The sequence below is a fragment of the Artemia franciscana genome, chromosome 21 (assembly GCF_032884065.1).
Source record: "Artemia franciscana chromosome 21, ASM3288406v1, whole genome shotgun sequence".
NCBI classification, from domain to species: Eukaryota; Metazoa; Arthropoda; class Branchiopoda; order Anostraca; family Artemiidae; genus Artemia; species Artemia franciscana.
The window spans coordinates 16,720,847-16,734,658 of NC_088883.1; the positions used below are offsets into that span (position 1 = coordinate 16,720,847).

Sequence of the window (13,812 nt, forward strand, 5' to 3'; positions counted from 1 at the left end):
CACTTTTGCACAGAACAAACTCAGCTATTTGGTAAATTCCAAGTCTTTTAATTGGTGACAGAGTTTCAAAATTAATAACAAAGAACTTTTGCATAGAACAAACTCAACCTCTTGGTAATTTCCAGGTCCTTTTAATTGGTACAGATTATCAAAACTTATAAAAACGTACTTTGCATAGAACAAACTTAGCTACGTAGTAAATTCCTAGTCTTTTAATTGGTGACTGAGTATCAAACATTAATAAAAAGTACTTTTGCACAGAATAAACTTAGGTACTTGGTAAATTCTATGTCATTTAATTGGTGACTGAGTATCAAAATTTAAAAAAAAAATCACTTTTGCACAGAACAAACTCAGCTACTTGGTAAATTTTGGTCACTGAATGAGAAACAAAAGTGGTACATGCATGCTGATCATTATTCTATTTTTGTTTAAGACAAATATATTCTTTTGTTTGTGCTAATTCGTTTGTAATCAGCAGTGTGAGAGTCAACCTAAAATGAATAAAGCGAAAAAAATAAAAATATTTCTCGCTACTTTAAATTTCTTAGTTAGTTTAGGTTACATTAAGTTCAATACTTTTAAGTTAGACTTATTTAGTTTAGGTTAGCGTGGCCGGTCACGCTAACCTAAGCTGAGTTTGTTCTATGCAAAAGTGCTTTTTTCAATTTTTGATACTCAGTCACTAATTAAAAGACTTGAACTTTCCCAAGTAGCTGAGTTTGTTCTATGCAAAAGTTTTTTTTTAATTTTGATACTCGATCATCATTTAAAAGACTTGGAATTTACCACGTAGCTAAAACTCAAGCTTAAGCCCGGTAATGGAAAACCTATGTGCTCAGGTCCATCACATTACATAAATGATACCTGCTCGGCTGTAGTCATTACAATTTTGGGAGACTGAAACAAGTCTCATTAAATATCAGAAGAATATGTCTGTCTAGCAATCATCTAAAATTACTGTGGTATGAAAATTATCGGAATAATGCCACAAAAGGGGCCCTGAAATAAATCACTGATTGCATTTATCATATATCCTAATAAGAAATCGATTACGCAAATAGCTTGTTACGATGTAGTGACGCTTAACACCAGCTGAGCAGTGTCCCAGAGACAATACATTGATTGCCTTAGAATATATTTCTAAGAACATAGTATCATCAATGACTTGGTGGCTCAGTCAAGTAACGTGTCGTTCTTTTATACCATAGGAATTAATGTGTCTCACGTTCGATTTCTACACCAGATATAAATTTCACAAAATCGATGGAAATTTGCTTAGAAGCTAAATAAAAAATGTGTTGTTGGAAAAGAAAACATGTCACTATCTATGATTGTAGTTAACAATAAAGCCACTTATGACTTTGGTTATATTAGATGGCAGCATTGGTGGAATCACCGTTAAGCCTTCTTCCTGATCATAAGCCATTAAGGAAGAAAAGAGTAGGGGGACTGGCCGCTTGTTGCTGTTGATAACATACTAATCAAGCTGTAGTTCTTTGTGAGTTGGACTTAGTCTTATCAACGGGATACAACTGTTTCATGAACTTTATTCTTTGTAATGGGCTTAAAAATTTGATTATGAAAGAGTGATTTGGCGTATGAAAGAGTTTTTACTAAAAAATATCTTTAAAGTTTGAAATAGTGATTTAGAGTATTTTTTCAACAGTTCTACCATATTCCTTTGCTTTTTTAAAGTTAAAAATTAATTGAAACTATTCGTTATTGCTATGGGAACAATGACGATAGAACCCCTCGAATGCATTTTCCCAGATCAGTGATCTGGAGATTTGAGTGTACAAGGAAAATGAATGGTAAATAAAAAAGGATTTGAATGTGTAAATTCAAATTGAATTTGTTTTTCTGATCATTGCTGTTTTGTTTTTCAGAATGAAGATTTGGGCTGCTATTACTGTTTTAGCTATATTAAGTTGTTTTGCAACACTGGAATTCAGCCATTCAGACCCACCAGCGCAATATGCAGCTGATCCTAATCGCAAGTCTAATTTTGAATCAGATATTGCACTGACTGAGAACATACATTTAAAGCCAAGTTCCTTCCTGAGCTATGTGAAAAAATTAAAAAAACATGAGAAACAGCGCAGAAAACCCAAAGGTCGATTTTTAGCACATATAAAACCATATTCCAAAGTTGCTGGCTCCGTAAAATCAAAAGAAGATATATCAGGAAGATCTTTTTCTCAAAGTTATCGACTTCAGGAGTTAAACCCAAATCGCCTTAAGCAACCAACCTACATAAAACAAACGAAAGTACCAGAAGTATTTCAGACAAATTTTCCTAAGTTAAATTCGTCATTTTTGCCAGATAGAACTCCTGATCCTCTTTTTAGACTTAGAGGGGATGGACTGCAAGGGCTACCAATTCGCGAGGACACTACGTTGAATAATCAGATGTCTAATTTACAACCTTTCCGAAGACCTTCCGCTTCTGAAATTCCTTTAGAAACTGGAGAAACAATACCACATAGTAACAAGTTTTTTGCGAGTGCCCTGAAGTCGGAAATACCAAGATTAAAAGTTATCAACCAGTATCAACCCCCAAGTATGAACAGTCTTAGGCTAAACTTTCAAAAAGACAAAGTGACATTAAATCCATTTATAGTAACTCCTCTTCCAATAGTCAAAAGCATTTCTAAAGCACCTACTACCAGGATTCCAAGCAAGGATGGACCTAGTATGGTTTCTGAGCAATTAGGCTTACCTGTGGAGGAAATCTCACAAATAAAAATGAAAGAACAGAAGCTAAACCAATCTTTCTTGAGTGGGCTTAATTATTTGGATTCACCCAAGAGTGCCCAAGTTACAACTTTTCCATCTGTTTTATTTTCGCTTAATAATCAGAAAACTACAGTAACAACGATTCAACAGTCAATGAATGCACCGAACGCAAAACCTCCCGAAAATTTAACTATGCTTGTAGAGCCGCAGATAGGTATAGCTAATACAGCTATAGTAAATTTAGAAGGATCTAGTGACAATGATATAGGACCATCAAAAAGTAAACTTCCCTCGCCAGATACTGAAGGGCTAAATTCTAAAATGAAAGTCTTCTCGTCAGATGGTAACAATAAAAGGCCCTTTGCCATTCCTACATTCAACCAAGATACTAATCCATTTCTGAAAAATGCAACCAGCCAGAGCGAAAATGATTTTATAGAAGATATAATTAATACAAAATTTAGTTTCTTACAACTTCTAAAACTGGTTTTCGGTGGATATCAAGACAACTCTGTAGAGATATCAGAAAATGATTCACTTGGCTATTTGTATGACGGCATCTGGAGTATTTTTATACCACTTCTTGCTGTGGCCATCATACAACCAATAGTGTTTTTATATTTGGCTGCTAGAGAGGTCAGTATCCCAGTTGCTCCTTGGGTTCAATCTCTTGCTGTTGCCTTCAACAGAAATTTTCCCCTTAGAGTCAAAATGGTGACAAGAAGTACTGATCAGAAAAAAGGCATAGACAACATTAAAAAAATGTTTGAAGTCTATAAACAAGTAATATTCTCTGAGGATTGCCTTGAAAGAATGTCTTGCCAACTTGGAGATAGTGTAAGAGACTCTTATTGGAAGGCCTGGATATTCTGGTAAGAAAAAAAACGCACTGTCTCTTAAAATTATCAAATTAAAAAATAAGCTTTTTCTGCTTAAAGTAAGGGACAGCATTAAAACTTAAAACGAAAAAAAAAATTTCCGGTGTATGGGAGGACTGCCTCCTCCTCAATACCCATCTTCTCACGCTAAAGTTTTAAGGTATTCTTTAAAAAGTTTGTTATTCTAACTATACAGTCCTTGTCAGGAATCGTTCTTTAAGAATATGTACTAAAGGTCTAACTTTAGCGTAAAGAGAGGGGTATTGAGTAGGAGGCAGCACCCCAATATAGGAATAATTTATGTACATCTTAAGTTTCAATGCTGCTCCTTACTTTCACGAAGAAAAAAAATGTTCAAATAGAGATAAGTTCATTTATGAGACAGTAGATACAGATGCAAAAGTTTCGATATTTTGACCACATATAGCAATACAGCGATCGTCATCAACAAATATCTGATGATGGCGATCGCTGTAGGCTATATATGGTTGGAATAAGCAGACTTTTGCCTATGTTTTCACTGCCTAATAAATAGACTTATTTCCATTTGATCGCCTGCTTGTTCTTCATAGAAAGACAGCGTGGTCTTGGAAAAAATACCTAATTTACGGTATTAGGCTATGTCGGAAATTCTCACTTTTACTCGAAAAAACTAGTTTTTTTTTAATTCAATTTCTGATCGTTTTTCAAATAATGCCAAAAAATCCTCTTTTCTCTCTATGAAAAGATCCCCTGCTTACAATGTACCCCCAGGATTTTACACCCGTGCAATTCCATCCACGTCACAAAGTCCCCCCCAAAAAAATTCTCTGCTCACAATTCTGCCTGAAAAATTCTACTTAGCATGCTCTCGTTCGAAAAAAAAACACTTGATTTTATTTAATTCCTGATCGTTTTTCAATTCATATCAAAAATCAACCCTATCTGGAAAACTGCTTCCCCCCCTCCAATGGAGATTTTTTCCCGTAAAAGGTTCCCACGGAGAATTATTCCCTATGATAATTCCTATGGAAGATTTCTTCCGTGAAAAATGAAGAAATCTTGTAAATGGATTATGGCAAATTCCCTCCCCCCCTCCGTGTAAAATTCTCTCTGGAGAGTTCACCCAGGAAATTCTCTATCAATGGAAAAATTCTCCGCGCAGAAAATATCCCTTCTTCACAAACCCCTACCCCCGAAAAATGTCAGTATACTTTTCTCACACATTACCCCGGGGCCATGAGGGGGGTCAAGTCTTCCTGAAAGACATAGTTATTAGGTTTTTCGACTGTGCTTAAAACAATGGCTATCTTAAAATTTTGATCGGATAACTTTGAGATAAAATGGGCGTGGAAGGGAAGTTAGCTGCCCTCCAATATTTTTGGTCACTTAAAAAGGACAACAGAACTTTTGGTTTCCGATCAAATGAGTCACAACCCGGTCTCTTAGGATCACGGACTCAACATGATCACCCCTGGGAGAACAAACAAACAAACAAAAAACATACAAATATACATGCATCCGTAATCTTTCGTCTGGCTAAAAATACAAAATTCCACATTTTTGTACATAGGAGCTTGAAGCTTCTTCAACAGAGCTCTCTGAGATGTTAAATCTTATTATGTAACTTTCATGAAGGTTACTTGATGTTTTAGGGTGATTTTTTCCCTTTTCAAAAATTGGCTGAATTTTTTCAGGCTCATAACTGTTGATGGGTAATATTCGATGAATTTTATATATTTTGAGTCAGCATCAAAATTTAATTCTTTTGATGTATCTATTATTATCAAAGCAGTTTCTTAAAGTTTCGGTTACTATTGAGCCACATCGCTCCTTACTTACAATTTATTACCACGAACTGTTTGAAAAGATCCGTGATTTCTCTTGAAATAGACATTTCTAAGGAAATTCAACGACATTAAAAAAAATTGAAGAAACTTACAAAAAAAGGTGAACTTACTGCTTTTAATTTTTGATTAATTTAAAATTCTGCTTTCGGAAAAAAAAATAAAGAAAAGTTAAGAGCCACATCGTAATCAAAAACGAGAATACATTTGGTAATTCAAACTTAAGCAAACAGAAATTACTAAAAATGAATAAATTGAATTTAACATTGACAAAATAAAATGAATAAATACATCCAGAATTTAGATAACCAATAATGCTACAGATGAATACGTGAATCCTAAAACGAACAGAAATTAAAATCAATAGTTAAGTTCAATTTCAAAGTTATACCTTTGAAAATAATATTACTGAGACTTCCAAGATTACATTTAATAAAAGTATTCAAATTAATATCAAAAAATTAATTAAATAATATTAAACTAATTCAATCAGACCGATATACACTAATTTCGTGTTCATGCTTTCTTCCTTTTAAATACATCACGTTGAAATATATAAATGATGTATTTTTATATCATTTATTAATCCGTCAATTCAAATTATTCCTCAATAAACTAAACAAACGGATTCAAAACTGCCATTGTTCGTTCAAATGTTTTATTTAGGCATCGACTTTCCGTATGACTGAATGAAATAGAACCGAAGGAAAAGTAGAGACAAAAAGGAGTGTCTGTTTAAAATAATAAATCGAATTGAAAGCCACAAATATAAGTAATCTAGGAGATATTTTTTGCCTTTCTGTAATCTTGACTATGATTGGAATTTTCTTAGTTATTGTTGTCTATATTTTGAAAGAAAGACCTCTCTGTTCAATCTACACATCGTTTTCAGCAAAAAGGAAATGACCTTCAGCCAATTGCCGGGCTTAAGACGGAGGGAGGGATTAGCCCCCTCTTTTTTTAAGGTTTGATTAGCCTTGTAAGACCAGTGTTTTTTACGTTTGTTGATGTTATCTGAGGCAGCGCTATAGCATTGCTTATAGTAAAGGCCATAGGGCACCAATGTTTTATTATTATTATTTATTTTGTTTTTCCCAAAGGCACTTCATATGGAAGGAGTCGTCGAATAAACTTTGAAGAAGGCTCATTCAATTGGAAATTGGAAGTTCTAGTGGCCATTTGAAGAGTCAAAAGTGAGCGGAGGGCAACTTGCGCCCCCCACGCTTTTTTCCCAAATGCATCCCATAAAAACTTTGAGATAGCCATGTTGTTAAAAAGAGTTGAAATATCATAACAAAAACGCCAGTGTCGACAAAATCCCCCAAGGCCAGGGGACAGGCTTTATAAGTTATACCCTCGGAACATATTGTTTTTATGGGAGGCTCGTGTAAATTTCAGAGAGGAGTCATTTGATTAGAAATTAAAAGTTATCGGTCACTTTTTAAGAAGCAAAAAAGATCGGAGGGCAACTAGCCCCTCCTCTTCCGCGCCCTTTTTTCCTCAAACCTATCTGATAAGAACTTTTAGATAGCCATTTAAAAAAAAATAGTTTAAAGATCATAATGAAAACTCCGGGGATCGACACAACCCTCAAGGGCCAGGGGGCAGGCGTTGATGGCTCTTATAGAAGGGACGATCGTACAAACTTCAGAGAGGGTTAACTTGATTCGAAATTGAAATTTCTACTTCATTTTTTGAGAGGCAAGAGACTGGAGGGCAACTAGCCCACCCCGGCTTCAGTTCCCAAATGTATCCGATAAAAATTTTGAGATGACAGTTTTGTTAAAAATAGCTCAAAAGTCATATAGCAAAAACTCAATGTCAACACAACCCCCCAGGGCCCAGAGGCAGGCGTTATGATTTATGCCCTTTGGGCATATATGGGTCTTATGAAAGGGATGCTCGTATAAACTTCAGAGAGGGCTTTTTTGATTGGAAGTTGAAAGTTCTAGTTCACTTTTTAAGAGTCAAAAGAGATCGGAGGACCATTAGCCCCCCCCACCCCCTCGTGCTGTATTTTCTTCAAACCCATAGGACAATAACTTTGAGATAGCAATTTTCAAAAAATAGTTCGAGATCACATAACAAACACTCTAGGGTTGACAAAAACCCTCAGGGCCCTTGGGTGGGCGTTATAAGTTATGCCCTGGGAGCATGTAAGGTTCTTGTGGAAGGGATGCTCGCATAAACTTCAGAGAGGGCTCATTTAATTGGAAGTTGAATTTTTTAGTTCAGATCGTAAGAGTCAAAAGAGATTGGAGTGCAACTAACCTGCCCCCTTCCTGCCCTTTCCCCCTAAATGGATCCACTAAAAATTTTGAGATAGCTGTTTTTTTAAAAATAGTTCAAAAGTCAGAGAAGAAAAACTCCAGTTTCAATACAACTCCAATACAACGTCGATGGTTTTTATAGAAAGGATGCTCTTATAAACTTCAGGGAGGGCTCATTTGAATGGAAATTGAAAGTTTCAGTTCATTCAGTCAAAAGAGATCAGAGGGCAACTAATCCTTCCCCTACACCCTTTTTTTCTCTAATCCATCCGATACAAATTTTAAAACAACCGTTTTTTAAATAGATCAAAGTCCAGATAACAAAAACTCCGGTGTTGACAAAACTACTCTGGGACCGGGTGCAGGTTTTGTAAGTTTTGTCTATGGGACATTATATGGTTCTAATGAAAGGGATGCTTGCATAAAATTCTGAGAAGGCTCTTTTGATTAGAAACTGAAAGTTCCAGTTTTAAGAGTCAAAAGAGATCCGAGGGTAACTGGTCCCTCCACGTCTTTTCCCCTGCAACCCCCTAGGGACCGGGGGCAGGCGTTGTAAGTTATGCTTTGGGGACAGATATGTTTCTTCTGGAAGGAATACTTGTATAAATTCGGATAGGGCTCATTTGATTGGAAATTGAAAGTTCTAGTTCACTTTTAAGATTCAAAAGAGATCAAGGGCAAATAGTCCCCCCTCGCCCCTTTCTTCCATATGAATCTGATGGAAACTTTGAGATAGTTATTATGTTAAAAATGGTTAAAATATCACACAAGAAAAATTCAGGTGTCGATGCAATCCCTCAGGGCCTGGGTATGGACGTCATAATTTATGCTCTGGGGGTATTACATGGTTCTTATGGATGGGATACTCATATATACTTAAGAGAGGGCTCATTTGAATGGAAGTTGAAAGTTCAAGTTCACCTTTTAAGAGTCAAAAGAGATCAGAGGGCGACCAATCCTTCCCCCACACCCTCTGTTTCCAAACCCATCCAATACAAATTTTGTGATTGCCAATCTTTTGAAATACTTCAAAAATCAGATAAAAAAAAAACTCCGATGTCGACACAACCCCCCAGAGAACAAGGGCGGGCTTTGTAATTTATGTGCATGGGGGCTCATTTGATTGGGAATTAATGGTTCTAGTTCGCTTTTAAGAGTCAAAAGAGATCCGAGGGCAACTAGCCCCTCTACGCCTTTTCTCCCCGTAACCCCCCAGGGACCAGGACAGGCGTATTAAGTTTTTCTCTTTGGGCATATATAGTTCTTATGGAAGGGTTGGTTGTATAAACATCGGAGATGGCTCATTTGATTGGAAATTGAAAGTTCTAGTTCACTTTTTAAGATTCAAAATAGATCCGAGGGCAACTAGCCCCCCACGCCCCTTTTCGTCCAAGTGCATCCGATTAAAATTTGGAGATAGCTATTTTGTTAAAAATAGTTCAAAGGTCATATAACAAAAACTCCGATGGCAGGCTTGTAAGTTATGTTATGGAGGCATACATGGTTATCATAGAAGGGATGCTCGTATAAACTACAGAGAGGGCTCAAGTGATGAAAACAGAAAGTTCTGGTTTACTTTTAAGAGTCAAGAGAGATCACAGGGCAACTAGTACCCCCCCGCGTCCTTATTTCCCAAACCCATCACATAAATTTTGAGATAGCCATTATTTTAAAAATAGTTCAAAGGCTAGATAACAAAAACTCCAGTGTCGGTATAACCCCCAGGGACCGGAGGCAGGCTTTGCAAGTTCTGTCCATGGGGCTTATTTGGTTCTCATCAAAAGTATGCTCATATAAATTCAGAGAAGTCGCATTTGATTAGAAACTGATAGTTCTACTTCACTTTTAAGAGTCAAGAGACATCAAAGGGCAACTAGCCCCTTTGCGCTTTTTCTCCGTAGCCCCCAGCGATCGGGGGCAGGCGTTGTAGTTTATGTTCTGGGGTTATATATGACTTTTATGGAAAGGGAGCTTGTAAAAAATTTGGAGAGGGCTCATTATATTGGAAATTGAAAGTTCTAGTTCACTAGTGAAGATTCAAAACTCCCCTACCCCCAATGCCCTCTTCCCCCCAAATACATCCAAAAAAGATTTTAGATAGCCTTTTTTGTTAGAAATAGTTCAAAGATCAGATAACAAAAACTCTGGTGTCAATACAACCTTTCAGGGCCTAGGGGATGGTGTGTAAGTTATACCCTTGTGGCATATATGGCTCTTATGAAAGGGGCACCCGTATAAACTTCAAAGAAGACTCATTTGAATGAACAATTGAAAGTTCTAATTCACTTTTATGAGTCAAAGGAGATCAGAGGGCAAATAGTTCACCCCCACACCCCTTTTCCCCCAAACCCATCAGATACAAATTTTGAGATAGCCATTTTTTAAAAATAGTTCAAATGTCAGATAAAAAAAACTCCTATGTCGACAGAACTTCCAAGGGCCCGGTGGTGGGCTTTGTAAGTTATGTCCATGGAGCATATATGGTTCTTATGAAAAGGATACTCTTATAAAATTCAAAGAGGGCTCATTTGATTGGAAACTGAAAGTTCTAACTCACTTTTAAGAGTAAAAAAATATCTGAGGGCAACTAGCCCCTCCACGCCCTTTTTTCCCCAAACTCATCCAATGAAAACTTTAAGAGCCATTTTGTTACAAATATTTCAGAAGTCAGATGACAGAGACTCGGGTGTCGACCCAAACCCTAGGGCCACTGGGCAGGCGTTGTAAGTTGTACTCTGGGGTCATGTATGGTTCTTATGAAATGGATGCTTGTATAAACTTCGGAGAGGGCTGTTTTGATTGGAAATTGAAAATTCTAGCTTAATTTTTAAAAGTCAAAAGAGATCGGAGGACTATTAGGCCCCCCCACGCCCTATTTACTTCAAACCCATAGGATAAGAACTTTGAGATAACCATTTTTAAAAGATAGTTCAGAGATTATGTAACGAAAACTCCAGGGTAGACATAATGCCTCAGGGCCTGGGGGCAGGCGTTGTAAGTTATGTGCTGGGGCCATATATGGTTTTTATGGAAGGAATGCTCGCATAAACTTCAGAAAGGGCTCATTTGATTGGAAATTGAAAGTTTTAGTTCAGTTCTTAAGAGTCAAAAGAGATCGAAGGGCAAATAGCCCCCCCACGCCCCTTTTCCCTGAAATGCATCTGATAGAAATTTTTTATAGCCATATTGTTAAAAATATTTCAAAGGCCAGATAAGAAAAATTTCGGTATCGATACAACTCCCCCAGGATATGGGGGCAGGCTTTGTAAGCTATGGCCTGGGGGTATATACTGTTTTTATGGAAGGAATGCTCGTATAAACTTCAGAGAGGGCTTGTTTGAACAGTTAATTTGGAAAAGCTAGGAAAAACGAGGTACCTTTCACTTACGAACAGGTGATCAGATCTTGATGAAATTTGATATTCAGAAGGATCTCGTGTCTCAGAGCTCTTATTCTAAATCCTGACTGGATCTGGTGACATTGGAGGAGTTCGAGGGGGAAACTGGAAATCTTCGAAAACGCTTAGAATGGAGAAATCGGGATGAAACTTGGTGGGAAGAATAAGTACATTCCTAGATACGTGATTGAAATAATCTGGCCGGGTCTAATCTCTTTGCGGGAGCTGGGGGGGGGGGGGGTGGATTTGGAAAAATTAGAAAAAATGAGGTGTTTTTAGCTTACGAACGGGTGATCAGATCTTAATGAAATTTGATATTTAGAAGAATCTTGTGTCTCAGAGCTCTTGTTTTAATTCCCGACCGGATCCGGTGAAATTGTGAGAGTTGAAGGGGAAAACTGGAAATCTTGGACAACGCTTAGAGCGGTGAGATCGGGATGAAACTTGGAAGAATAAGTACAAGTACTATATAGGTTTCTGACATAACCGGACTGAATCTGCTATCTTTGGTATGTTGGAGGGGGGATTCCAAGTGCTTTGGCGAGTTCGGTGCTTCTGAACGCGCTAAGACAATGAACATTGGTAGTCAAATATATATATATATATATATATATATATACATATATATATATATATATATATATATATATATATATATATATATATATATATATATATATATATATATATATATATATATATATATATATATATATATATATATATATATATATATATATATATATATATATATATATATATATATATATATATGTTTAGCCGTCCTAGTCAAGTGGTTAGCGCTCCGGACTTGAAATCCTGAGGTTAGGGGTCCCCAACCAAGAGTTACACTCCCGTCAAGAGGCATCGAATCAGGAGATCTGTACCTGCTGAACGCAAACCATGGATCAGCGTGCGAAAGAAGTTCATTTTAATAATTTAGCGGAATCTCTTACTCTGTATAAAGGTCCTACTATTGGTTACCATGACGTTTATAAAATCATAGCATAGTCAATCTCTTTTATATTTACCCACTTAATATACAATGTTTATCATGATTTTCCATGTTGTGAAGTAGCAACATCTGTTTAAAAGTTACTTTTCGATTTTGAACGGTTGACAGATGTCGTATTTTACTTAGCAAGGAATTAGAAAACAATAACTTGTATATTAGAAAGAAAAAAATATTGCTGTAAAAATAAGAGGCACTGCCTCTAGAACGAAAACCTTTAAGAAGAAGAATTCAGGTTTCAATTAAAACTTATAATTTCAATTGCAATTCGTAGTTTCTTTCCTCATAGTTTCAGTTTTTCATAAAAAGTCATAGTTTCAGTTTCTTAAAATGTACACTTATTAAGTGTTTAGGGAGGTGTCCAAACGCTTAATTTATTTCTTTTCTTATGGCTTCTTTGTAATCATATTTAGTAATGATTAAGTCATTTTTTTTACTTATGTTTAGGCTTGTGGAGATGTTTGTCCCAGCGAAGTTTGGACGAGCAAAACTTGCTTTCCGAAAAGTTACCATTGGGGACTGGACAATGAAAGAGTGCAGGTTGTATCGATGTGACACGGGATGATTAAAGGTGTGATGGTTTTGCTTACAATTTTGCATTGAATTTTTTGTTTATTTATTTACACAATACAATTTTTGATGTTTACAGATCGTTATTTTCAAAGCTGATTGAAGAGAAGAAATTTTTCGTATCTCAAATTGTGCAGTCGTTTGGTCTAGAAAAATCGAACATATTTCAAGTCAAGAAACTTGGCTGAACAGAATGAGAGTATTAAAAGACCTTGCTGAACAGCGAGAAGTACTGGTCTCATTTTTGGGGCATACAAATTTTTTTGCTTTTACATTACATATGGTTGCCCAAGACCAAACTTTTGAGAATTTTTTTTTGATCATTAATCGCAAATAAACCATTATTTAGGAGACAAGCTTTTTAAAACTGGAATGTTTTATGTAAATATAATGCTTGATGTCCCCTTGTGCTCCCCAAACACTCCCACAAAGTTTTTTTTGATCTCCTCAGCCGTTCGTGCGATATTACAGAGTCATTATCTTGATAGCCTGGGTTTCCGTTCAGGTTAAAACACATCTCTTCAACTGCCCACTTGTCCGGGAGTGAGACCTTGATCTTGAAGACGGAAAAGACGGCTCCCCTTCCGTGCCCTTTTTCCCCAAATGCATCCAATTAAAGTTTTGAGATACCCGTTTTGTTAAAGAAATTTCAAAGACTATGTTTGTTAAATATACATAAAAAACTATTGAGTCAACACAACTCCCCAGGACCCAGGGGCTGTAAGTTATGCCCTGGGGTCATGTTTAGTTTTGTAGAATGAGTGCTCGTATAATCTTCAGAGGGGAATCATTTCATTGAAAATTGTAAGTTCTGGTTCACTTTTTAAGAGTCAAAAGAGATGGCAGGACAACTAGCCCCCACTGTTTTTCTTCAAACCCATCCAATAATAATTTTGAGATAGCAGTTCTGTTAAAAATAGTTCAAGCATCAGATAAAAAAGACTCTAGGGTCAATACAACCGCCCAGTCCCCTCCCCCCACACCAGCCTTCTTTTCTCCAAGTGTGTTCAATCAAATATATTATGTAGTAATTTTGTAAAAATAGGTATAGATCATATAACAAAACTCCAGGGATAACGCAGCCCGCCAGAACCTGGGGGCAAGTATTGTAAATAATGTC

At 36.4% G+C, this 13,812-nt stretch overlaps 1 protein-coding gene across 1 annotated transcript; it reads left to right on the top strand.

Annotated features, from left to right (window-relative positions):
* Window positions 1-1,890: 1,890 nt before the first annotated feature.
* Window positions 1,891-12,768, top strand: LOC136040653 (uncharacterized). Its single transcript, XM_065724938.1, has 2 exons — window positions 1,891-3,611; window positions 12,570-12,768. The coding sequence occupies exons 1-2, from the start codon at window positions 1,891-1,893 to the stop codon at window positions 12,685-12,687; spliced, it is 1,839 nt and encodes a 612-aa protein (XP_065581010.1). The 3' UTR covers window positions 12,688-12,768.
* The last annotated feature ends 1,044 nt before the right edge of the window (window positions 12,769-13,812 follow it).